At 45.3% G+C, this 23820-nt stretch overlaps 2 protein-coding genes across 6 annotated transcripts; one reads left to right on the top strand and one right to left on the bottom strand.

Annotated features, from left to right (window-relative positions):
- The first annotated feature begins 2081 nt into the window (after positions 1–2081).
- LOC137610122 (monocarboxylate transporter 1-like) lies at positions 2082–13981 on the top strand. 2 transcript variants are annotated; one of them, XM_068337596.1, is made up of 5 exons: positions 2082–2429; positions 6882–7197; positions 9917–10060; positions 10154–10969; positions 11341–13981. In XM_068337596.1, exons 2-5 carry the CDS (start codon positions 6981–6983, stop codon positions 11625–11627), a joined length of 1464 nt encoding a protein of 487 aa, XP_068193697.1. In that variant the 5' UTR covers positions 2082–2429; positions 6882–6980; the 3' UTR covers positions 11628–13981. The 2 variants fall into 2 exon arrangements, with proteins under 2 accessions (XP_068193697.1, XP_068193688.1); XM_068337587.1 differs by lacking the exon at positions 2082–2429 and adding an exon at positions 5194–6042.
- A 381-nt stretch (positions 13982–14362) lies between these two features.
- On the bottom strand, positions 14363–19144 carry LOC137606888 (vasopressin V2 receptor-like). Of its 4 annotated transcripts, XM_068332240.1 has the most exons (8): positions 18769–19144; positions 17205–17473; positions 17040–17120; positions 16884–16958; positions 16655–16801; positions 16291–16558; positions 15660–15866; positions 14363–15524 (listed from the first exon to the last, which is right to left on the bottom strand). In XM_068332240.1, exons 2-8 carry the CDS (start codon positions 17466–17468, stop codon positions 15343–15345), a joined length of 1224 nt encoding a protein of 407 aa, XP_068188341.1. In that variant the 5' UTR covers positions 17469–17473; positions 18769–19144; the 3' UTR covers positions 14363–15342. The 4 variants fall into 4 exon arrangements, with proteins under 4 accessions (XP_068188341.1, XP_068188320.1, XP_068188331.1 ...); XM_068332219.1 differs by having other exon boundaries at positions 16884–17120; XM_068332230.1 differs by having other exon boundaries at positions 15660–15842; positions 16884–17120.
- Between the last annotated feature and the right edge of the window lie 4676 nt (positions 19145–23820).

The following is a 23820-nucleotide window of genomic DNA, read 5'->3' as shown; positions in this document are numbered from 1 at the left end:
CAATCCATGATTTACTTAAACAAAAAATGTATTAATGGCATTTTATCTGTGGCTTGCTTGTAACCCATCCAACGAGGGATTTAAGGCCATCATAATAATTACGAACATCACTAAGAAATATATTAACTGTGGCAAAAAACCTCAGTGCAATGCATACTGTGTGCGGGACTGTCAGAACGTGGCTGCGGTGCGTTACATTACTGATGTAAGGCTCCAGCAGCTGACAAATGTAATGTAACCCTTCTCCCCAAAACCTGTACCTTTGTACAGTGATTGTTCAGGCAAATCGAATGGATTACAGCGATCTCTAAATATTCTCTCGCGCCTGAGCGCTCTTCGCACAAACTGTACACCAAGATCCACCGGGTTCTCATAAAACAGACAGCCCATTTTCCAAGAGAACTGATTGGTCAGTAGGGGGGGCTGTTATACCCGCTGAGCTCTGATTGGTCAGTAGGTGGGGTTGTCATACCTGCTGAGCTCTTATCCTGAACTTATCCTACTCCAGAGCAGGTTAGGTGTTCAGCATAGGTTACCGCGACAACGTAGCCTGATAGAAAGTCAGCCACCTTTATGGTACTGAAAAGCCAGGGTTAAGCCTGAAGTTATCTCGCTAAACCGTAATCCAGCTTTATGGTACAGACCTCTGATCACCTGATCACTTTGCCATCTTAAAAAGAAGTCAACATGCATATTAAAAAACCTGACATTAAAAACTGGTTAAATTCATTACGAGTGCAGTCAGTGCGAACAGAGCGGATTTTTTCCTGATCTGAAGTTCGAAGCAGATATTTAAACTCCGACATTCGTCTTGGTTTATTATTATTTCGATCGATCAGTAGTCCAGTCGGAGGTGAGGTGCAGCTATTTGCTGCTGTGTGTCCTAAACAATTTTTTAACTAGTTTTTAATGTCAGGCTGCTAACTTACTGGCAAATATGACGCTGTTTTACTCCTAGAACGGACTAACGTCGGTGTCTCACCGCCGTGAATCTCACCGCACGTCTCTGCAGACAGAATACATAAACCTGAATGCGCCCCTCCGCCCCCCCAGAGATATCAACTACATTTGTAAATCAATTACAGCACACAGGACACCTTTGTCTAGCAGTGACTCTAGCAGTGACTTTGCTCTTGAAATTTCAGAAAAGGCTGGAAGTTCATCTTTGAGGGTCTTTCATTCACCTTTATGCCAGTTTCTCCATGTTTCCACAGACTAAAAGAATGGACCGTCACTAGATTCCAGATGACAGCACAATGGCATTTTTTAGACCAATTAAGTTTAAAGTGGGTTATTTCTGACGCCAAATAGTTAGGAAATATTGAGATCAGTCAGTCAGTCAAACCTTATTGATAGAATTGTTTAAAGTTCCTTATGTTTTACTACGTAATCACCGGTGCTCCTACAGTCTACCGTCTGAGAGCAGCTCAGTCAGAGCCGGTACTTCGGTGACGCCCCTTGACTACCGTTGTTAGGGGGCGTAGGCCTGAGTGCCTTGTGAGGGTGCGCCTCTAGTGGCGGAGTGCGGCATGACTGGCGGCCAGACTGCCGGCTTTTTTTCAGCGATCATGTTTTTAACCAATATTAACATGAACATTAATCCATATATAAGACGCACCGGGTTATAAGGCGCACTACGGGTCAATGAGAAAATTTTAGGCTTTTAGGTGCGCCTTATAGTGCGGAAAATACGGTACTTAAATAATCCCTGAAGTGAAATTAGAAGCTCACGCTAGCACACGGTTAGTAATCACACACACGCATATATAGTGTGTACAGGCCCTGTAATATACACACACACACACACACACACGGGGCCTGTAGGCATGCAGTGGGGGGGTGGGGGGTTGAGTGGTGGGCAGTTCCTTCGTGGGCTCCATGGACACTGGGACCAGTTCTCAGAATCATCACAAAGCCTGGATATAAAAGTAAAAACAATTTCACAGTGAAGGAACATTTTTATTTGGCAATTTTTGTACTTTCTTTTCCCTGTGTGGAGTTCTTGTCTTCCGACATTAATTCTCAAACAATAAAAAAAATAAAATAAAATAACGAGTATTGATGCTATAATTTATGAATACTAATAAAACGTGTAACGCTGTTTCTGTGTAGTATTAGTACTTCCACTCGTGTCAACACTCCCTCCCGCTCAGCTGATAACGGATGAGCAATTGTCTCGTGGCCTCTACCCACCCACACGCACGTGCGCGTGGATTCCTGTACAGCCGTGCGCATGCGCGCTGCTGGTGGTGTCATCATCCATCCCAGAAGTTGTTCAGTGTCAGGTTTTCTGTGCGGGTGACCGTGCAACGTGTAGCTTTTGTCAGGAACACAACCCCCCCCCCCCCCTCCACACACACACACACACACACACGGGAGACCCCGACTGAGCCACCGCTGGACCCGAACCGATCCACGGAACAGCCACGGTGAGTGTGCGCCCTCATGGAGGACTGGCCGTCCCGGTGTGGCGGGTGGAGACAAAGAGGCTGCCGCTGGGTGTTTGTTTCCAAGCTGCGGTGAACGAGCATCCGTTTGCTCGGGAGTGTTCGATTTGTCTACCGGTGTGCCTCGTTTGTCGCTCCGTTCTCGTGATGCTGTCGCGGTTTCCACCGGTGAGGTGAAGCTCCGCATCTGACCGGCCGGTGCCGTGCCGTGGTCAAGGTCACCCAGTGGGTTAGGCACGGAGCCAGAGCCCCGGGCCGGCGGACCGTCAGCTGTGATAGCAGCGGCGTGTGGCAGCATCCTCTCCCCTGCGGGACGGGGCTCTCGCGCTGCTTGCCATCGCGCGACAGCCACGCGACCCTCTATTGTCCGGACGCAGCTCGAGCCGCGCGTGTCCGTCACCGTCCGTGGAGCCGCAGTATGAGATGCTTTCCTCTGACCTATGACCTCTGTGGACCCCACAGACCCCAACAGGTAGAAAATGAGCTCAGACCTGCCACCTCCTGTGATGCGTGATGTTTTGATTCTTTTTACAACTCTTGGTTCAGATTGCTTTTCATGCACCCCCCCCCACCACCACCACCCCCACTACCCTCTCCAATCTGACCCCTGGACCCTGAAAACATGCCTCTAGAATCTGGATCACATCGGTATCACTAGTTAACTAGTTATTCTATATTACTTTCAGTTTTAGTCTGATCTCAGTTCAGTGTGTGTGTGTAGGTGTGTGTGTGTGGGGGGGGTGATAATGAAATATGAGTGCTGAACTAGAACCAGATGTTGGTGGAGATGGGGGAGTCGTGGGCCTCCTTCAATCCCAGATGTTACAGAGAGCATCACCTCTGTTTGAGCGAAGATCTTTGGAGCAAGGCTGAGACGCTCCGCTCTGACTCCAGTTTGTGTGTTTGAGGTTTAAATGGTTCTTTTTTTCCACAAATGAGTGTTCATCATCATTATCATCATCATCATCATCATCATGCTTTCTGTTTGTCAATTAGACTTGAATTACTTTAGCAAATGAATACAATTCAGCAGAAGCGGATTCTCCAAACATTCCAGAGTTTTATGAAGTCATGGTGACTCTGTGACCCCCCCCCCATGTTCCTCCTCCTCCTGTGTTTTATTCTTTGTTTATGTGTCGTATAGAGTTCAGGTTCAGGAATGAAACCTAAAGACTCATGATGACTATGAAATACATTCAATCCTCTTCCTTCCTTCATCTACACTTTTTAGCGTGACCTCAGCATCCTGTCTTTCTGTCATTCTATCAAAGCTGATCCCCGATCAGTCGCTTCATCACACACGATAAAGGATCTTTGATTTTAACCTCATGTTATAACTTCTTCTTAAGGCTTAGGCATCCTTCAGGTGAAGGAGAGTTTGCTTCTGCAGGATGAATGGCCTCATTGATGGGTCCTGCAGGAGTCATCCTGATTTTGCTGGAAACACACACACAGCACAGACCAGTGGGACCAGAAGGGAAACATAAACCTGTTCCCACTGGTGCGGCCTGCTTCCCATTAATTCCAAACTGCATTCCTTCGTCGTTTTTCCATCTCTCATCGTTCCTTATTCTGCAATACGAAACCCAGTTTTTAACCCTGCCGGGCCCCACACACCCACTCAGATGTGAACCGCTGGACTTTTCCGGTTCACAGTAACAGACTTTCCTGCTTTTAGACTTGGTAGGAGGACAGGTTCGGATTGGAATGGGTTCGTGGATCGAGCAGCTGCGGGACTGAAGATCTGTCTGTGACATCAAGCCGTGGCGTTTTCGACATTTTCTTTGCAGTTTCAGGAAACACTGCTGAGTTTAGTGAAAATAATCAGATTTTGGGGTGCATATCTGTTAGTATGTGGGATTTGGTGTGGATCCAAATGAGATTCCAGATTCCAGTGAGTACAATCTGGTTCAAGTTGGGTTAGATTAAATTAAAGCGGCCTGTGGGGCTTTGGTGGAGGTACTGTGTATGATATCATATCTTCATGCTTCTGCAAACCAGAACATTTTGGATAACTCTGCTTCCATCCATGTGGGACCAGTTTGGGAGAAACCCTGTGATGTTCCAGTGGGAGTGAGTCCCAGTGGAAGAAACAGGTTTTAGAATGGGGGCTGTTCTCGTGGCCGAAAGGGACCGATTGCGCCTGAACGCCTCTGAATTCAGAACAGGCTGTCATCAAGTCACCCTCAGTGTGAGGCTCCAGTGTCCCATTACTTTTGTCCAAAGGTGTATTTTTCAGTGTGTGTTTTTGCCAGATAATATTTTCCCATGAAAACATGTTTCTGAGGGAGGCGTCGTGATGGAAACACAATAAACAATGACATCGTTAAAATCCTCTGGTTTCGACAGTTAAGTTTCTTTAAAGTTTAAAGTTATTGTTTTATATGTCAGCTGATAAAAGACATGTTGACCCATGAGCTTTAGAACACGCAAGTGTAATAAATATGAAGTAGAAACTCCCCCTGTGGGAGGTGGCGGAAGGGGCGGGGCTAAAGGGTGTTGTTAGGTGGCCGTGTTCCAGGTAAGACCAGGTCCTCTGATCCCGCTTATGATTTATGATTCCAACGCCGGCTCCAACACTTGACCGGGTCACATGATGAACTTCATTCATTTGAAAGACTGGGCAGAGACTTCCTGGTTGTGGAAAGCGACGACTGAATGAACCGATCTGATTGGCTGATCCAGGCTTGTTTACCCTGGTTGAACTTGGTCTGCTGATGAAGTTAGCACTTTACTGCTGGGATTAACTTTCCTGTTGGTGGTTAGCAAATTGCACCATAAAGGTTGCAACATGTTTTGGCATCATGTTGGTCCATAAAATATTATTTGAGATTAATGTTTTGTTACTGGCCCAAACCAGTTACTCTTAGCATCAATAAAACTGTTTGATCAGCACCTTTTATGGCAACAACACAGATTTAGCCTGATTGACTCAGTTGTAGTTTATGTCCCCGCTGCTTCACACAGACAGCGCCTTGGCGTGACTGATTAAACGTATCGGTGATTGATCAGTGAACCCAGACCCGATTGGCCTCGGTTTCATCTTTGCCATTTGGCGGCCAGCATATGTGAGATGTTTGATGCGTTCAGGGGTCATGGGACAGGTTGACTCACATAACTGAACGTCCATGCTGATGGAAAGTCTTAAATCTTTTACATTCATCCCAATAATCAACATTAATGGTTTAACTGAACATGAAAACCTCATCCTTATTTTATTCATCCATGCTTTATGAACTATCTTTATCTCATAGAAATTATCAACAATTAATCATTAATACTTACACACACACACAAACTCACATGCAGGAAGTGGAGTAGAGAGCACACAGAAGTGAAAGCTGTGAACGCACCATGTGCTCACCAGTTAACCACTTCCTGGCTGATTGCGTAGTGATTGTTGAGAGAGCCTTACCGGCTGTTTATCCACATGCAGTGGCGGAGTTTGTGTGTCTGAGAAGACGACCGGGAGGAACGTCAGAGTCGTTTAAACGATGGGCAAAGCTCAGGAATTTAACCGTTTGACAGTCAACCGGTCGTCTTATGGATGTTTTCGGTCACGTCTGATAAGGAACCAGTGAGGAACCAGTGATATGTGAGTCTACACCAGCTGACTAGACAGTTAAAGCTCCTGATTGGAGGAGAGGAACAGCCAGTAAAGGTGAAATTTTTGTCTAGAGTGATGCAGAAGGAGTATCTTTAAGTTCTTTCCACTCAGTCTAAAAACTTATCATCAGGATGTCCCGGGCCTTGGTCCACCCTCGTCGTATCCGAGCTGCTGTGCGGCACTTGTGCCTCAGCATTGCGTTCACACCCCTTATACACCCTCCGTCTGACCTGCTGCACCTGAACCTCCGTCTGACCCGGAAGACCTGGATTTCCATGACAATTGAACTCATTACCTTAAAACCTGTTTTCTTGTGTCCTTTCGTAGAACTCATGATTAGACGGTTTTGAAACGACCGAATGAAAGTTGTTGTAATCATGGGCATGTCAACACCTCCAGGCTGGAGTTCAGCAGGTTTTCTGCTTGACTCTAAAATGCTCTTATTGGTGAAGTTGTGTTTGTTTTGCGTGTTCTCTGGCGTTCTCCTGGTACGGTCGGTCTCGTCTGGAGTACAAATGAGCTGAACTCTGGACCGCTGCCGGTATGTTGGCACCGACCTTCACCGATGCTCTTTTTCACCCTGACGGTGCTTGGCACGTCTGCTTACAGAAACATAACAGACAGAAATATTTGTCGTCCCTCCCCCTCGTTTTGCTGTGTATCATCTGCCCCCGTCTCCCTCCTTCCCATCCCTCTCTTTCTGCATTTATCTTCTAGCTGACAGTAAATTACAGTAGGTAAAAATGCAAAGAGGCAAGGAAGGAGGCTAGGAAGGATGAAGAGTGTTTGTTTCTCTCCCGTTCACCTTATCTCTGTGCCCCCCCCAGGTCCAAGTCCTGATCCTGCAGCTCCTGGTGGACTCTTCTTCTACGAACCCAGCTGTCCTCGGATCGCCACATTTTTCTTCTTCGTCCTCGTAAGCAGACATGCCTCCAGCGCCGGGTGGGCCTGCAGGGTACACCCCCCCTGAGGGTGGGTGGGGCTGGGCGGTGGTCGTAGGGGCTTTCATCTCCATTGGCTTCTCCTACGCCTTCCCGAAATCCATCACCGTGTTCTTCAAAGAGATTGAGGTCATCTTCGACGCCACGCCCAGTCAGGTGTCCTGGATCTCCTCCATCATGCTGGCCGTCATGTACGCTGGAGGTGAGGCCCGTTCACGTTTAACAGGAAGTGTTGGTGTGGGTCTGACGCGAAGGGACGGAGTTTTTCCAGTACCTTTAATTTCTCTGTAAATAATTCAGCATCTTAATAAAACAATCTGGTATATTTTGGGTCAGTTGCGTTAAAGACGACGGAGTTCCTGGTGTCTTAAACGCATCCAGATGGTCGGGGCCCATTGTGCCGGATCGTCCGTCGGCGCGCTACTCGTCCATTCTTGTGGCTTTTCTTGCAGCTCATTTTGAGTCGCTGTCATTGGCTAAACGGGGCAGAGGCGTGGGACCGAACGCCACGCCCCATTTAAGGACGGTTTATGCAAAACAACAAATGCAAGAATTTCACTCCAATTTCTTTAAAACCACTAAATTTTTCCCAACATTTAAAACAAAAACTACTGAATGGACTCCTTTTTTTTATTTTCCGTTCTATCAGTCCTGAGCTGCTGACCTGTCGTTTGTTGGTCTGCTTCTACATTTCTCCCCTCCGTCGAGACAAACAACAAACACAAGCCTGTGTTGAAATGCTCCCTCGTTCAGTCCGACCCTCCGTCCTTCTGCCAGCTGGGAGTAAACCCACGGCAGGAATGTTTATCTAGTATTTATAGAATGAAAACAGAACAACAGGAATTAAAAGATAGTCTGAAACAAAAACCCAATTTTGTTGTGTTCAAGCAGAATTTCTTATTTTTCCCACATCAGGCTAAAATCTGACTCAGACATGAAATCTCCTCCTCTTCCTGCTCCTCCCCCTACCACCACTTTTCTATTTGTATTTCTAATTTTTCTCCAACTCTGAATCTTCTACTTCTAACTCTTCTACTTTGAACTCTTCTTCTACTTCTATGTGTTCTTTTACCACTTGTAACTCTTCTTTTGTTACTTTTTGTACTCTTCTTCTGTTACTTATAACTCTTCTTCTACTATGTCCACTAAAGGGAAGTCTCATGATGAAGAGTTGTTGCAGGTTATAATGTCTTCATTCTGAAAACAAATAGATCCTTTAAGACAAATACATCAACACTCTGCAGTTTTGTGGTGAAACTGTGCGGCTGCTGCACACAGTCGAGGTAGTCGTGTCAGGGGCGTGTTCAGTGAATTCTGCACTGCTGTAAGAAACTATAGTTCCTTTAACCAGTTCTGTTTTTATGCTTCTGCAGTAACAGTTTGTCCGGTGGTTCTGGGGGGGTCCAGTTAGGACAGGATGTAAGTTAGGACAGGACCTGTCCAGGATGTAGGACAGGTCGAGGTTCTGATCACTGAACCAAATCCATCCTGATATCACTTCTGTAAATGGTGTCGGCTTCCTCCACGTACTCAGAGCTGATGGTCGGAGCTTTAATCAGTAGGTTGAGGCTTTTAGGGGGGGAGGGGCGGTGGGGGGGAGGGGTGACAAGACGTTACGTAACAGGAGCCAGATGTTGAGTTTTTTTTTCTCTTTTTATTCCTTCCTTGTTTTGTTACATTTAAATCACTTTAGATCATACCTCATGAGGTCAGAGGTCATCACACACACACACACACAGAGCTGTCAATAATGTCGTGGCAGTGGAACGGACAGAACCGACACAAAAAACAAAATATTCCTGTTTTTACAAGCAATAAAACAAACAACGAGGTGTAGGAAACGTTTTAAGCTCGATGACATCACCATCAGATCCGGTTCGCACCGGACTCTGATCTGGGTCAGGTCTCTCGCCGCAGAGAGGGAAGTAAAGCATCAGGCCTCTAATAGGCTGAGACTCAGCGTGACAGATGAAGACAAGGAAGAAGTCACCAAGAATGACGCTGTTTAAATTAAATCAGCTGTTCTGGCAGCGCTGACTCATTATCAGTGCTGCCTCCTCCTCCCAGGAGAAGTTGATCATCTGAATGATAAGATATGAAATGTTTTGATCCACACGGCTGTGAATTAGGTTGTGATTCAACACTTCTGGACTGGAGTCACAGGGAATTATTCGTAAACATTTGACAGTCCACGATTGGTCAGTGAGGGGTGGGTTGGGGGGGGTGGCACCCTTTGTTTCACCAGAGAGCAGCAAAAAACGTCAGAACTAATACTAACTCCTTTCCTCTCCTCTCCAAATCAATAGCACCACCTGTTGACGTCATGATGTAATTACATTATCTGCAGTGTACACTTAGTCGTCTTCTTCTTTTCCTTTCAGCTTTTCCCTCCAGGGGTCGCCACAGCGAATCAATTGCCTCCATCTAACCCTGTCTTCTGCATCCTCTTCTCTCACACCAACTACCTTCATGTCCTTTTTCACTCCATAAACCTCCTCTTTGTTCTTCCTCTAGGCCTCCTGCCTGGCAGTTCAAAACTCAGCATCCTTCTACCAATATATTCACTATCTCTCCTCTGGACATGTCCAAACCATCTCAGTCTGGCCTCTCTGACTTTATCTCCAAAACCTCTAACATGTGCTGTCCCTCTGATGTACTCATCCTGATCCTATCCTTCCTGGTTACTCCACAGTTAGTAATTCCTTAATTTAATATGATTTTTATTTTATTTTTCCTGCTGTTATTTCTACTGTATGATTCATAAGTTAATTGTCATGATTTAATGATCTCATCCCGGAGACACCAGCTGATTATTATTTTATTGCTTGTTCCAGGTTGTTCGGTCATCCTGTGCGGCCTGTGTGCCACTCTCAGCTGATGTTCACTACACCTCATTTATTGGTTGTCATGTTTGTCTCCAGGTCCGATCAGCAGCATCCTTGTGAACAAATTTGGCAGCCGACCGGTCATTATGGTCGGCGGCTGTCTGGCAGGATCAGGTCTGGTGGCGTCATCTTTCTGCAACAGCGTGGCGCAACTCTATTTCTTCATAGGAGTTGTGGGAGGTCAGTAAATCAATCAGTGTTTTCTTGGAGTTTTCTGTTTGTTACGCAAATAAAATTTTTCATCTTACCTCCTCCCTCCTTCTTTGCCTCCAGGTCTGGGTCTGGCGTTCAACCTGAATCCAGCCCTCACTATGATCGGTAAATATTTCTACAAGCGCCGGCCGATCGCCAACGGCATCGCCATGGCAGGAAGCCCCGTGTTTCTGTCCACCCTGGCCCCGCTCAACTCCTGGCTCTACGATCAGTTCGGGTGGAGGGGCAGCTTCCTCATCCTGGGAGGACTTCTGCTTAACTGCTGCGTGGCCGGCAGCCTCATGCGCCCCATCGGACCCAAACCTCAGCCACCCAAACCGGACTCTGAGGCGGGCCAGGGCAAACCTGCGGACACGGTAGCGCCGCAGCCAAAGAAGACGGTGCTGCAGACCATCAACTCCTTCATCGACCTGACGCTGTTCAAGCACCGCGGCTTCCTGCTCTACCTGAGTGGAAATGTCGTCATGTTCTTCGGCCTCTTTGCGCCACTCGTCTTCCTCTCCAATTATGCCAAGAGTAAAGGCATCAGCAAGGACAAGGCGGCGTTGCTGCTGTCCATTCTGGCGTTCGTCGATATGTTCGCCCGACCCTCCATGGGCATGCTGGCCAACACCAAGTGGGTCCGACCCAAGGTTCAGTACTTCTTTGCTGCCGCCGTCCTCTACAACGGTGTTTGTCATGTTCTGGCGCCGCTGTCAAATAACTACACCGGGTTCGTGGTCTACGCCATCTTCTTTGGTTTTGCGTTCGGCTGGCTGAGCTCCGTGCTTTTTGAGACCCTGATGGACCTGGTGGGGGCCACGCGGTTCTCCTCAGCTGTGGGCTTGGTCACCATAGTGGAGTGCGGGCCGGTGCTGCTGGGGCCACCTGTGACAGGTAAGACCTCCAGAACCCACCACAGGAAGAGAGGAGGGGCATAAAGGTTTACCATTAAACAGAACAAAAGTTAAAACACCAGAAAAGAAAAGTTAAAGTGTTTTCGTGACGTATTAAGTTCTGGTCAGGATCCAGATGAAGAGGCAGATCCAGGAATCTTTTAGAACTTTTAAAACAAACCTGGGATTTGAATTGTTCAGAAAATAAAAGCATTTGAATGAAAATGGAAAGCTAACAGAAAAAAAGTTACAGTATACAGTAAAATATTCCTCAGAAATAATTAACATTTTGCACAGATGTGGATAAAGTAATAAAAACTTCTGAAGTGTGATGAGTCGGCGTTCAACCCACCGCTCCTCTGTCGCCCCCAGGCCAGTTCTACAACTACTACCTCCACTACGACTACACCTACATCTCCTCCGGCGCCATCCTCATCCTCGCCGGCATCATCTTGTTCGTGGGGATGAGCATCAACTACCGCCTGCTCGACCAAGAGAGGAAAGAGCAGGAGAAGATGGAGCAGGAGGAGCCCAAAGAGGAGCGCACCGCCATGTTGGCGCCTCCTCTCTCCCAGTCGGGCGAGGAGACCGAGGAGAACGAGGCGCCGTCTGCCGTCGCTCTGGAAGAAGTCGCCAGGATGGACGAGGACACTGTGTAGGAGGTTTTCTCAAGGGATTTGAGAGGGATACACACACACATGCACGCACACACACACGCACGCACACACACACACACACACACACACACACACACACACACACACACACATCTTACAGAGACCCTGGAGACACTGACACACACTTTGGATCAAACCTTAGAGCTTCTGCTGTGGCGCTAAGCTAACAGCATCGCCTCTCTGGCGGTGTGACACCCCCGTTTGTGGCTTTTGATGTGCCTTTGGTAAACTCAAGCCCTCCGTGAGCTCACGGCGCTGATCCAAGCACTAGGCAGACAAGCAACCGGCAGAAAACACACACTAATCTAAAGAGGACTGAACTCTCAGGCTCTCGAAGCGCCGATAAGATTCAGAACCTCACACACTTTTCCTGTCTTGGTATATGGAAACATGCTAATGCTCATGCTAATGCTACACACTCAGATGTCGGTCCTTCAGGGCTGCACATAGTTCTGTTCACACTAGCTTAGAGCGAGGATTCAGCGACTCCGGGACAAGATTACCACGAATCAAGTAAAACTTCGTATAAAATACGATCAATGATTAAAGATGAAAAGTTCCAAAGTAATGCAGGGATATTTAGACAGAAGGTTGTGTGCTGCTTCATGATAATGTGCATTTTGTGTGTAGTTTAGCCTATTATGAAGAGTTATTATGAGTTATTATGAGATATGAACAAACATGTGGGGTGAAGACCTGCCTGATTTGGTGCCAAATGGGAATTAAGTTCCACTGAATTGCACAGTCCTAAATTTTTACGTGAAATAAAGGGCAGGATGGGAGGGATCGATGCAAGGTGCTTCTTGTATTTGTAGGTATAAAGATCACAACGAGCCACTGGGCCACAAACTGATGCTGTCTGCTTCGTTTGGGAAAACAAAAAGCTGCAATGACGACAACAAAAGTGTTTCCATCTCCAAGAAAAGAGCACCTTGTGATTTTTATGCTTACATTTTAGATTTTGAAGCTTCCTTTTTTTAAATTGTGAATTGTTGTAGTTTAGTTACATCAGGAAGCCTTTTGTAAAGTCCAGAGCTCTATTTTAGCTGTTTGTAAAATGAAGGCTTCAATCTTTTTTTTAATGGGGTTTGATGTCGTCCAAAGGAGCGAAATATTAGTGTTCACCTTGCAGCCGGGTCTTTTACCACCATCGTATCAACACACCTTATAGTTTATGTTTTAACTGTACCGCCAAACCAGAAGCACAATTATTAGTATTCAATCGATCACTGATGTTTACTTCTGATTTCCGCATCAATCGGTGGGTTTAAGGTGACTCGATGACGTTTGTGGAGACACTTTTAGACGGACCATAGGCAGCGGACAAAAATAAATTAGGTTTTTAAGTATGTCCAAGTTATCATAAATACTGTAATGTGGGTGGTGTGCTCTTCTAAATCGTGTTTGATGAAAGGTTTCTGCAACAGCTGAAAATCATTTTGAAGGAATGCTCACCATTTTTTTTACTGTAGGAATTAAAAAAACATCTAAACCCTGGAGGTATTCTCTCCTTTTGTCATCAAACCCAAAATAACACACAGTAACTTGTTCTGTTCATTTCGTGACATCGTATTCTAATGGGCGGGGTAATTGTGGCTCTGCCTCTGAGCCGGTAGAGTTCTCTCCCCTTTCTTCCTGCTGTGAATGCATCTTCATCCGCTGCAGAATGTAGTCCCAGACGCGTCACTGCCTCCTTCTGTGGCCCAGAGAACGCAGCTGTTTTAAAGGTTTACGTTTATGACTCGTTTAAAATCAGGCTGTGATGTAGAAAGTTTCAAACTAACATTTGTTGGTTTTGGTATTTTAATAATGGGATATTTTCACAATTATAAAAATATAGAATAAACCACTTTTATCTTTTATAAAATAAACTGCATTACTGTTTTTACCTTCTTTTTTTATTCCTTGAAGGTCTTTTGAAGTTTTTTTGGAAGTTCAACTGGATGTGGAAATGGAAATGAATGTGTTGTAATTCACACAGTAAATTTACTGAACTTGTGTATTTTTGGTTTTGAGGCCATTCTTTTCAAAGCTCCCATCAGTTTCTGGTTTCAGAAGGAAGAAGTGATTCCTTCTGTTTGATTTGTCTGTCTGTTCAGGCTCAGGTGTGAACAGGTGTGAAGCTGCAGACAGCCGCTCTGAACACTGATGACAACATTGTTTTGTTCTCAGCAGTAGTTTCATTATTTCAGTATTTGACAGGTGGCAGTTAAACGTCACTGTTTTCATGGAATTCAAATCATTATCAGTTTTTCTCTTTTTATTTTAGTCGTGCTTTTTGTATGTGCAGTGTTTTTATGACTGGTGAGACAATAAACTTTTTTTTAAAAAACTGATTGGTTCTCTTATGATGTTAAGATTTTAAATCAGGGTTGAAAAGAGTTAAATGTGGATTTTAAATAAAACTTTAAAATAAAGTGAACTATTCTGTAATTCTGGATGAAAGTTTTACAAACAGGAACAGTTTGGATGTTATGGGAAAACTTTTAATTTGGAAAATCTATTGTTTTTTATTTTACAATATTTTAAATGGAAGATTTAATTGAAGCACCAGATAACTACAAGTTAGCATAGTGTAAAGTCTTCTCAGAAGATATAAGCTGATAATCATAAAAATAAAGTCATAATTACATGTTTGTATTTTGTCAATAAAATTTTTATTCCATATTGACACTATTCACTCTACCAGAGAAAAAGTTCTCGTGCAGAAGGCCCAAAATAAAAATCTATGATCCTGTTGAAAAAAACATCCCATCATCATCATAATCATCATCCATCTACTGTCTCTCATGCCTTTCTTTGCGCATCATTGCAGCTAGACAGCAGACTGGACTGGTCACTCAACTCGGACTGTGTGTACAAGAAGGGGCAGAGCAGGATGTACTTCCTGAGGAGGCTGGCCTCCTTCAACAAGGAGCGGGGGGAGGTGGCGAGGTCCGCACGCGGTTAAATGGATTTGAATTTAATTTAATTTTATACTGTTTATATTTTAATTTTATACTATTTATATTTTAATTTTTTAGTATATGTACTGTTAATGCTACATGTGTCTGTTAGTGTAGTGTATGTCTTGTGGTATGTCCTGTTTCTATCTATCTATCTATCTATCTCTATCTATCTATCTATCTATCTATCTATCTATCTATCTATCTATCTATCTATCCTTTCATTATCATTTCAGATTCTGCAAACTTCTCCAATCCCCATTCCACCCCCTCTTTTTCCATTTTTATTCTTTTCAGTCTGTTTTCATTCTAATTTGCCCAACCTCCTTTTGGGCCTTTGATCATCCAGCATTTGGTTTTTTGATCTTGTTTTTGAGCGCTGGTTCTTGAATTTTGTTGGGTCCATGGGAACATGGACCGTGCTTCCAGTCTTCATGCTAAGCTAATCCTGATCATCCAGCAGCTGCGTTTACACTGCAGTGAAATCAACTTTTGCTATGTTGCTGTGAAAATACAAAAATATCACAATTAATTTGAAAAAATACATTTTATAAGTATTTACAAATGTTGAAGTTGAATTCACCATCAGGCAGCATAAGCCCAGATCTTATTTACTCGTGATATCATCTACATGGATGAGATCAGAGTTCAGAGAGTGAAGCCTGTTCTCTGTAGGTGAATGTCATCGTCTGACGGTCGTCCAGGCAACAAAAAAACGGTGACCATCTACAGTATGTGGCTCATTGGAAGTTTTAGTGCATCACATTTGAATCACTGGAGGTGTCTGGTAAGGAGGTCCGTTCCCGTGAGCGACGGCAACTGAACAGCAGGAGGCGTAGCTCCAGGGACACGCTGCTGGAGAAGGCGGAGTAGATCCAGGGGTTGGTGCATGAGTTGAGACTGGCCAGCAGCATCAGCAGGGTGAAAACAGCACCTACACACACACACACACACACACACACACACACACACACACACACACACACACACACACAGTGGAGGAGGTTGTAAATGACTTCTAAGTAGTCCCATCATGCATCGAGACAAGCGTGTTTGTAAGATTGTGCACCATTCTTGGGAGGGTCTGGGTCCCAGGCGGCCCACAGCTGGACGATGAAGAATGGTGCCCAGCAGAGGGAGTAGACCAGCACGATGACCAGAGTCATCCTCACGGTCTTTGACATGGCCGTTGACATCTGTCCACCGCAAGCGGCTGTGGCTTTGGGTGGGGGGCCGCAGACAACAGGGGGTGCTGCAGGGTCAAACGGTGGATCAGCTGACAGCAAATGCAGAAAACGTCAGACTTTTACCTAAAATTACGTTATTCCTCTTTACATCAGTGATGTAAGTGACTGTTAGATGATTAGTGGACATTCATATATTTATTTGGGCTGCGTCCTCAGAAGGCAGAATCTGGGGGTCCAGGACAAAGTATGGAGGGTGAGCTGGTAGCCCTCCACTCAATTTCTCTCCATTATTGTATGTCCTCTGTGTGTGTGTGTGTGTGTGTGTGTGTGTGTGTGTGTGTGTGTGTGTGTGTGTGTGTGTGTGTGTGTGTGTGTGTTCCAGCTTTTTTCCTCTCTCTAACATTTGTCTTGCGTGACATTACTATGACAATCCAGGTCAGGCTTTTGTAAAGTACCGTGTTGGCCTTTGACCTTTAACCCTGAGGGCAGACTATGGCTCCTCCGGTGTGTTACCTGGGTCAACAGCTGTGTAGGTGTGAGTGTCATGATGTGCAGTGATGCTGCTGGATCCAGCGGGACCAGGGGCCGGGTGCTGATTCATGGACCCGGAGTTAGAGCTGGTGTGGAAAGTGACGGGTGGAGCGAAGAGGAAAAGGCGGCACCTCCCTCTGCTGCCCCCTCCTCTGTGGCCGTTCCGTCTGGTGGCAGAGAGGGGGGCTGGAGACAGGCGGCGCTCTGACTTCAGGGACAGATTGTTGTGGATCTCCCTGAAGATTCGGACCTGAGGAAGACCGACAGGAAGTGATCTGGTAAACTGTCACCATTAGTCGTTTCCACAAAAAGTGAAAGACTTGATGGAAACTCATCCTGACTCAACCTGGCAGACGGTGATGATGAGGGCTGGCAGGATGAAGACCGCCAAAGTCATCCAGGTAACGTAGGTCTTGAGACCCCAGGATGGAGCAAAATAGCCCCAACACTCGTAGACCCCAGGAGCCACTTCTGAACGGGAGAAGATGAAAACCTTACAGGGAAACGAAGGATCATTATTGATTATCTTTAATCCAACCCCCCCCCCCCATTTTGCCCCACCTGCTCCACCTCACCTGTGGGAGGCTGAGCAGCAGCGACAACCCCCATGAGAGCCCCACTAAACGCTGCGTGGTGCTGCTGTGGTGCGCCTGCAGGGGGCAGCAGATGGCGTAGTGACGATCTATTGTCATGGCAACGATCATGTAGGAAGAGGCGAACATCCCGAGCACCTGCAGGTACTTCACCAGGCGACACAAGAAGTCCGGGCCTGGAAAGCAGCCCTTCGCGTCCCACACCAGCTGGGGCAATACCTGAGTGAGGAAGAGGAGGGGAGGAAGGGTGAAGGGCGGGAGGTGCAGAGAGGGATGATGACACCCACCATACCTGTATCATACCTGGAACAGCGCCACCACCAGGTCAGCCACACAGAGGTTGAGCATGAACTGGTGCAATGGGTTGTGGTTTCGTCTCCATCTCAGCAACACCACCAGCACCACCCCGTTGCTAAGCAACGCCATCACAAAGATGACCGACAGAACCACCACCTCTGCCACCGCAAGTAGGGCGTCCCGCTCCCACTCTGTGATGTTCGCACCTGCCGGGATCGCAGGGACTGCAGACCCATTCATGGACAGGTCTGTTACCATGGAGACTGACATGTTGGCTGGGAGAAGATGACAAAGGGATGAGTAATGTGAAGAGAGGAGAGGTGGAGAGAAAAAGAAGAGAGAAAAATCATCTTCAGACTAAAAGTTCAGCTTTATTCACACATAGAAGACCAGGTAAAAGATTTTAAAATATCAGCACTAGCAAAAACAAACAAACGAACAACAATATAAACGCAAACAACAACATTTCAGACATTTAAAAAAAAAAAAAAGCTTCATAATTAAACCAAACGTGTGACTCATTTTCCCTGGAGACAAACAAACAAACAAACAAATGTGTCACAGTTCCGTTTGTGTTCTGAGAATCTCTTCCTCCGTCACTCTGAGCGTGTTCTGTTCACTCGTCTCATCCAATCAGAGGCTGAGGACACAATGCCAACGACACCCTCAATGAGGGCGTCATGTGACCTTACTGATTATGAATCATTGTTCAGTTAACAGTTGGACAACAATCGCCATCTGCCCGATGTGTTGACGCTACGACTGTTTCATCTGACCTGTAAACACCACACACACACACACACACACACACACACACACACACACACACGCTTCTGCTGTCAATGGGAGTGTGTGTGTGGAGTCAGGCCTCACAGTGTTACAGGTCAACACACACACCAAGCAGCACACAATCACAGAGGCATGCAGCCCCCCCCCCCCCCCCACACACACACACACATTTACACAATTGCATGACTGAAGGAAGAAACTCTGTGTTGGAATTCTCATGATGTTGAACTTCTGACCATCGTCCCTCTAACCAAAGACCTCCCCTCCAACTACACAAAACAACTCTCTAAACACAACAACACTACAACCAAACAGCGTGAACTGAAGGTGCGTCTCGTTTCTTTTCTGTCTCGACCCACCTTCAACCACCTCGGCTACTTGATTCCCGGCAGCTTTACTTACGATCCAGCAAGTCAAACGCCTGTTATCACATTTCAGATGTTGTTCCAGGAGATAGATGTGTCTTTTTGAACACGCCTCGCTGGTCGCATGCTGATTGGCTGGTTTTGTGTGATTTGTGGTATTTTTACATAGAGTAAATATTTAATGAAAGGGAGAAGATGTTTAATTTCCCTCTGACATGTCGAAACTCCGCAGAAAATAAAATTGGAAAATGAAATTGGAAGCATTTGTTCCACTTTCATCAACTGTTTTAATCTAATATTCCTCTGCTCCTAGAGTAGTTTCTACACACCAAGAGGATCCAGTTTAAAAAAGAAAAGCTCCCGATCCTCCTCCAACACTTTTTCACGTCAGTGAAGAAGACGAGGAGTCGACTCACCCTTTTGTCGTCAGCGTCCCGGGAAGGAGAAGTGAGGACAACCTGATCTGCTCCTGCAGGCATCAGCTGCATCCATGCTGCGACAGTCTCTCCTCCTCCTCCCTCCTCCTTGTTCCTCTGACCTCTGCCACCTCCCACTCATGACTGCTGTCCCCCCGTCACCTCCTGTCGGCCGCTCTGCACCTCCCTCCCAAAACATCCCTTCCTCCTGTTGCCTCGCTAGGATTTCATAAGAAGTGTGAGACGGAAAAAAGGAGGGAAGGTGACCAGAACCACAGTTATAAGCAGTTATTAGCGTCCCATAATGATCAAACACCTTCCATGATAATCATGATTGATTATTCTGGTCTGCATCAGTGGAAGAGAGAGGGAGACGGCGTCAGATACGACAGGATGAATGGAAAAAGGAGGAAAGAGGAGGAGAAGGAGGAGTGTGGTATCCACCCCCCCCCCTCACCCCTGACTCCCCCTCCGTCTCTCCCATCTCCTGCATTCCACCTTGTTCTCTCTCTCCCCCTCTGACGGCGCAGTAATCTGTTCGCTTTGTGGGAGCCTCTCATTATGGAGGGGCCCGCTGAGAGACCGCAAACACACAACCACACAAAAATAGAAATACACAAAAGAAACACACAAACAGAAACACACAACGACTCGAAAAGAAACATGCAGACAAGCAGAAACACACAAATAAACAGACACGCCAAATGAAACACACCACGACTCAAAAAGAAACACTCCAAACGCACAAAGAGAAACGCAACACAAACAAACACAAACACACGAAAGGAAACACACAAATAAAAACACCCAAGCACACGAGAAAAAAAAACACAAAAAGTAACACACAAATAAATGGAAACACACAAACAAACAGAAACACACAAAAAAACCCAGAAAGAAACACACATACAGAGACACAAATGGAATGATTTTCTAGAACTTTTCTCTTAGAAATCATTTGTGTGATTATTTTTCTATTTAATAAATTCCTAATAATTATTGACTATAAACCTACATATCATTTGGGTTGTGAAGCTGTGATGTTTCTCCATCGTGTCCCCTGACTGGCTGACCCTCATCATGTCACTCCTGGACCAGGAAATCCTGTCCCTTGAATCTGGACCTCCTGGATCTCAGTACTGGTGTTGTCTTCAGGATCAGTAACTTTATAAATCAATTTGAGTCCTGATTGAATCAATGTTGGCTCTGATCTCCAACCTGATCTCAGGTAAGCTTAGATCATTATTATCTTTTCTCATATCCATAACATTTGATGTGTACTGGTTCTGATGGTGATGTCATCATGTTTGTTTGTCCGTCATTGCATAAATTATCTATGAAGTTATCTCTGAAGATTACATTCAGTGTTTCCCCCAACTGCTAAATGTATTTTATATCCCTAATGAACCGTCTGTGTTTAGTTTGCTGGTCCAACATGTGCCATTGAGCCTAGAGTTATTATAAAATTTAATTTGAAACTAAATATGTTCATGATCAAACTTGTTCAGCCTGTTTAGCTGATGTGTATCCAAACTTAATTTGCAATTCAGTTCAATTAAGTTTAATTTGTGTGGTGGCAGATCATAAGAAAAAGTTCTCTCAAAAGAAGAGAAAGATCTGCTCTTATAAAAAATGTTTCCTACCCCAACTGTGTCCCAGTTGAGGTACAAGTGAATTTGTTCCACCAGTAAAAACATTTCTGCTTAGAGATGATTTCACACAGTGTTAATGGCGCCCCCTGTGGTTATTTTTAAATTCAAATAAAATGAAAAGAAAGAATCCAATCCTAATTACAATCATGCTGATGAATGATGCACATCCACCTATCACACAGAACTCAAGAAAGACTGTCACATAAATGTCGTCATTGATTTTTCCAATTTAGCATTTTTTTTCTGTTTAGATATAACGTACATTAGATATAACATGTCGGGTAAAAGTCAATAATGCCGTATTTACCACCTGATCTGACAAGTCAACAGGTGTGTTCCCACCAAGAGAAGCTGGTGTTTGTGTTTGTTTTGTTTGTGGTGTTTGCATGGTAGATAGATAGATAGGTAGATAGGTAGATAGATAGATGGATAGATAGATAGATAGATAGATAGATAGATAGATAGATAGATAGATAGATAGATAGATAGATAGATAGATAGATAGATAGATAGATAGATAGATAGATAGATAGATAGATAGATAGATAGATAGATAGATAGATAGATAGATAGATAGATAGATAGATAGATAGATAGATAGATAGATAGATAGATAGATAGAAAGATAGCTAAATAGACAGACAGACAGACAGACAGACAGACAGACAGACAGACAGACAGACAGACAGACAGACAGACAGGCAGGCAGGCAGGCAGGCAGGCAGGCAGGCAGGCAGGCAGGCAGGCAGGCAGGTAGGTAGGTAGGTGAATTAATCATTTCAAATTCTCTGTGTGCGTGATTGATTGTTTGTCTATTGCGTGGCTCGTGCCTGGAGTGTACCCCGCCTCTCACCTGTAAGTCCGCTGGGATAGGTTCTATGATAGGTCTCGTCCCAGCTTATGTTTTGAAGTATAAATCAAGGCCTCTTATTTTGTGTAAGTAGAATTGAAAGAAGCCAATGATGAATTGGGAATCTGGGTTTGGAAAGTCATGAAGTTAACAGAATGTGGGAGTCTAGCAAAGACAAAAATGCTTATATTTCCTCATAAATCATAACTACTCTTTATTAAAAAAAAAATTAATCTACAAAACTGATAGTATTATATGAATAATTAAAAGGCCAGTTCAGTTTTCTTGCCCTGGGTCTATAAGATTGAATGAATTTAGAATAGCATGTTAGTGATGACTTTAAAGAGCCAAATAACAATTGTAGTAATAGAAATAGTAATCTTTTATTTTCATGTTTATCTGCGCATGCGCGAGCAGGCTGCAGTTTCCTTTGCTCAAAGCGAGTTTGTTATGCATAATTTTGCATTTTTTTCTATGTTTCTGCGTGTATTTTTTTAACGTAAATTTAGATAATTTATAGTAATATGCTAGTGCACTCCAGGGAGGAGTTGATGTCTATGAGGGTCAAAGGAGACCCGGCAACATGCGATCTCATCCCCGCCGAGCTCCGACGGAGATATCGCGGATGCCGAGCGGGTCGCGTTGAAAGGGCTAGAGCAACTGGTCCTGGAGCTCATGCGTCCACAGGTGCAGGGTGCTATGGACCCTCTCCAGTTCGCCTATCAGGCCAAGGTTGGGGTTGACTACTCTGTCTTGTACCTCCTCCACCGCATACTCTCCTACCTGGACGCCGGGGGCTGTGCCATCAGAGTGCTCTTCTTTGACTTTTCGAGTGCCTTCAACACCATCCAGCCCTGGTTCCTGCAGGATAAACTGACCTCCATGGCTGTGGACCCCTACCTCGTGAGCTGGATTACGGACTACCTAACGGACAGACCCCAGTACATCCGTATGGGGGACTGTTTGTCTATGGTGACCAGCAGCACGGGGGCGCCACAGGGGACCGTTCTATCCCCCATTCTCTTCACCCTCTACACATCAGACTTCAAGCGCAACTCGGACACATGCCACATACAGAAGTACTCCGATGAGACCACGATAGTGGCATGTATCCGGGAGGGTGATGAGGGGGGGTACAGGGCATTGGTGGCTGAATTCGTAGAGTGGTGCCAACAGAACCAGCTCCAGCTCAACGTCTCCAAGATGAAGGAGATGGTGCTGGATTTCCGACGGGCACCTCCCTCTCCACAGCCAGTGATCATCAAGGGCAGTGAGGTGGAGGTGGTAGAAAACTATAAGTACCTGGGATTGCAGCTAGACAGCAGACTGGACTGGTCACTCAACTCCAACTGTGTGTACAAGAAGGGGCAGAGCAGGATGTACTTCCTGAGGAGGCTGGCCTCCTTCAACATCTGTCCTAAGCTCCTTCTCATGTTCTATCAGTCCGTAGTCTCCAGTGTGCTGTCATACACCATTGTGTGTTGGGGTGGGGGGCCAGGAAAAGAGATATGGACTGTCTGAACAGACTCATCCACAGAGCGGGCTCAGTGGTTGGGCTGAGCCTGGACTCTGTGGATACGTTTCTGGAGAGCAGGACCATGTCTAAAGTTAAGGCTATCATGAACAACACCAGCCACCCCCTACACACCACCTTCTCCCAGCAGAGAAGCACCTTCAGCGGCAGACTGCTGCCACACAGCGCCTCCACAGAGAGGCTGAGGTCCTCCTTCGTGCCCCGTGCCATCAGGGGGTACAATGACTCTCTCAGGAGGAGCGGGGGGGAGGTGGCGAGGTCAGCACGGGGTTGAATGGATTTAATTTAATTTAATTTTATACTGTTTTTCAATTATTTTTTAAATTTTATACTGTTTTATATTTTATTTTTATACTGTTTATATTTTAATTTTATACTGTTGGATTTTTTAAATTTTATACTGTTTATTTTTAAATTTTATAGTGTTTATATTTTAGTTATAGTTTAGTATATAAGTCCTGTTAGTGCTGCATGTGTCTGTTATTGTAGTGTATGTCTTGCGGTATGTCCTGTGATGTCAGTGTTTCTTTTTCTCCTGGTGTTTATCCAGTATTATTCGTTATGTAATGCCTGAGCAGTGGATATATAAAATTTCCTCCGGGATTAATAAAGTATCTGTCTGTCTGTCTGTCTGTTTGATGTTTATTTTGAAAATCATGTACTGTACTGTGGTGAGACCAGCGATGTTGTTTGGTCTAGAGACAGTGTCACTGAGGAAAAGACAGGAGACAGAGCTGGAGGTAGCAGAGATGAAGATGCTGAGGTTCTCTCTGGGAGTGACCAGGATGGATAGGATCAGGAATGAGTACATCAGAGGGACAGCACATGTTAGAGGTTCTGGAGATAAAGTCAGAGAGGCCAGACTGAGATGGTTTGGACATGTCCAGAGGAGAGATAGTGAATATATTGGTAGAAGGATGCTGAGTTTTGAACTGCCAGGCAGGAGGCCTAGAGGAAGACCAAAGAGGAGGTTTATGGATGTAATGAGGGAAGACATGAAGGTAGTTGGTGTGAGA

Source organism: Antennarius striatus, chromosome 2, assembly GCF_040054535.1.
Source record: "Antennarius striatus isolate MH-2024 chromosome 2, ASM4005453v1, whole genome shotgun sequence".
NCBI classification, from domain to species: domain Eukaryota; kingdom Metazoa; phylum Chordata; class Actinopteri; order Lophiiformes; family Antennariidae; genus Antennarius; species Antennarius striatus.
Note: the sequence above shows the minus strand (reverse complement) of the source record. Positions and strands in the feature narration are given on the sequence as shown.

Excerpts from the sequence above, each read along its gene's own strand:
- LOC137610122 (XM_068337596.1), top strand. The coding sequence starts at position 6,981 with ATGCCTCCAGCGCCGGGTGGGCCTGCAGGGTACACCCCCCCTGAGGGT. Across the intron at positions 7,198-9,916 it reads GGCCGTCATGTACGCTGGAG|GTCCGATCAGCAGCATCCTT; the intron begins GTGAGGCCCGTT and ends GTTTGTCTCCAG. Across the intron at positions 10,061-10,153 it reads CTTCATAGGAGTTGTGGGAG|GTCTGGGTCTGGCGTTCAAC; the intron begins GTCAGTAAATCA and ends CTTTGCCTCCAG.
- LOC137606888 (XM_068332219.1), bottom strand. The coding sequence starts at position 17,468 with ATGTCAGTCTCCATGGTAACAGACCTGTCCATGAATGGGTCTGCAGTC. Across the intron at positions 16,802-16,883 it reads TGCTGCTCAGCCTCCCACAG|GTTTTCATCTTCTCCCGTTC; the intron begins GTGAGGTGGAGC and ends TTTCCCTGTAAG. Across the intron at positions 15,867-16,290 it reads CTACACAGCTGTTGACCCAG|CTGATCCACCGTTTGACCCT; the intron begins GTAACACACCGG and ends ATTTGCTGTCAG.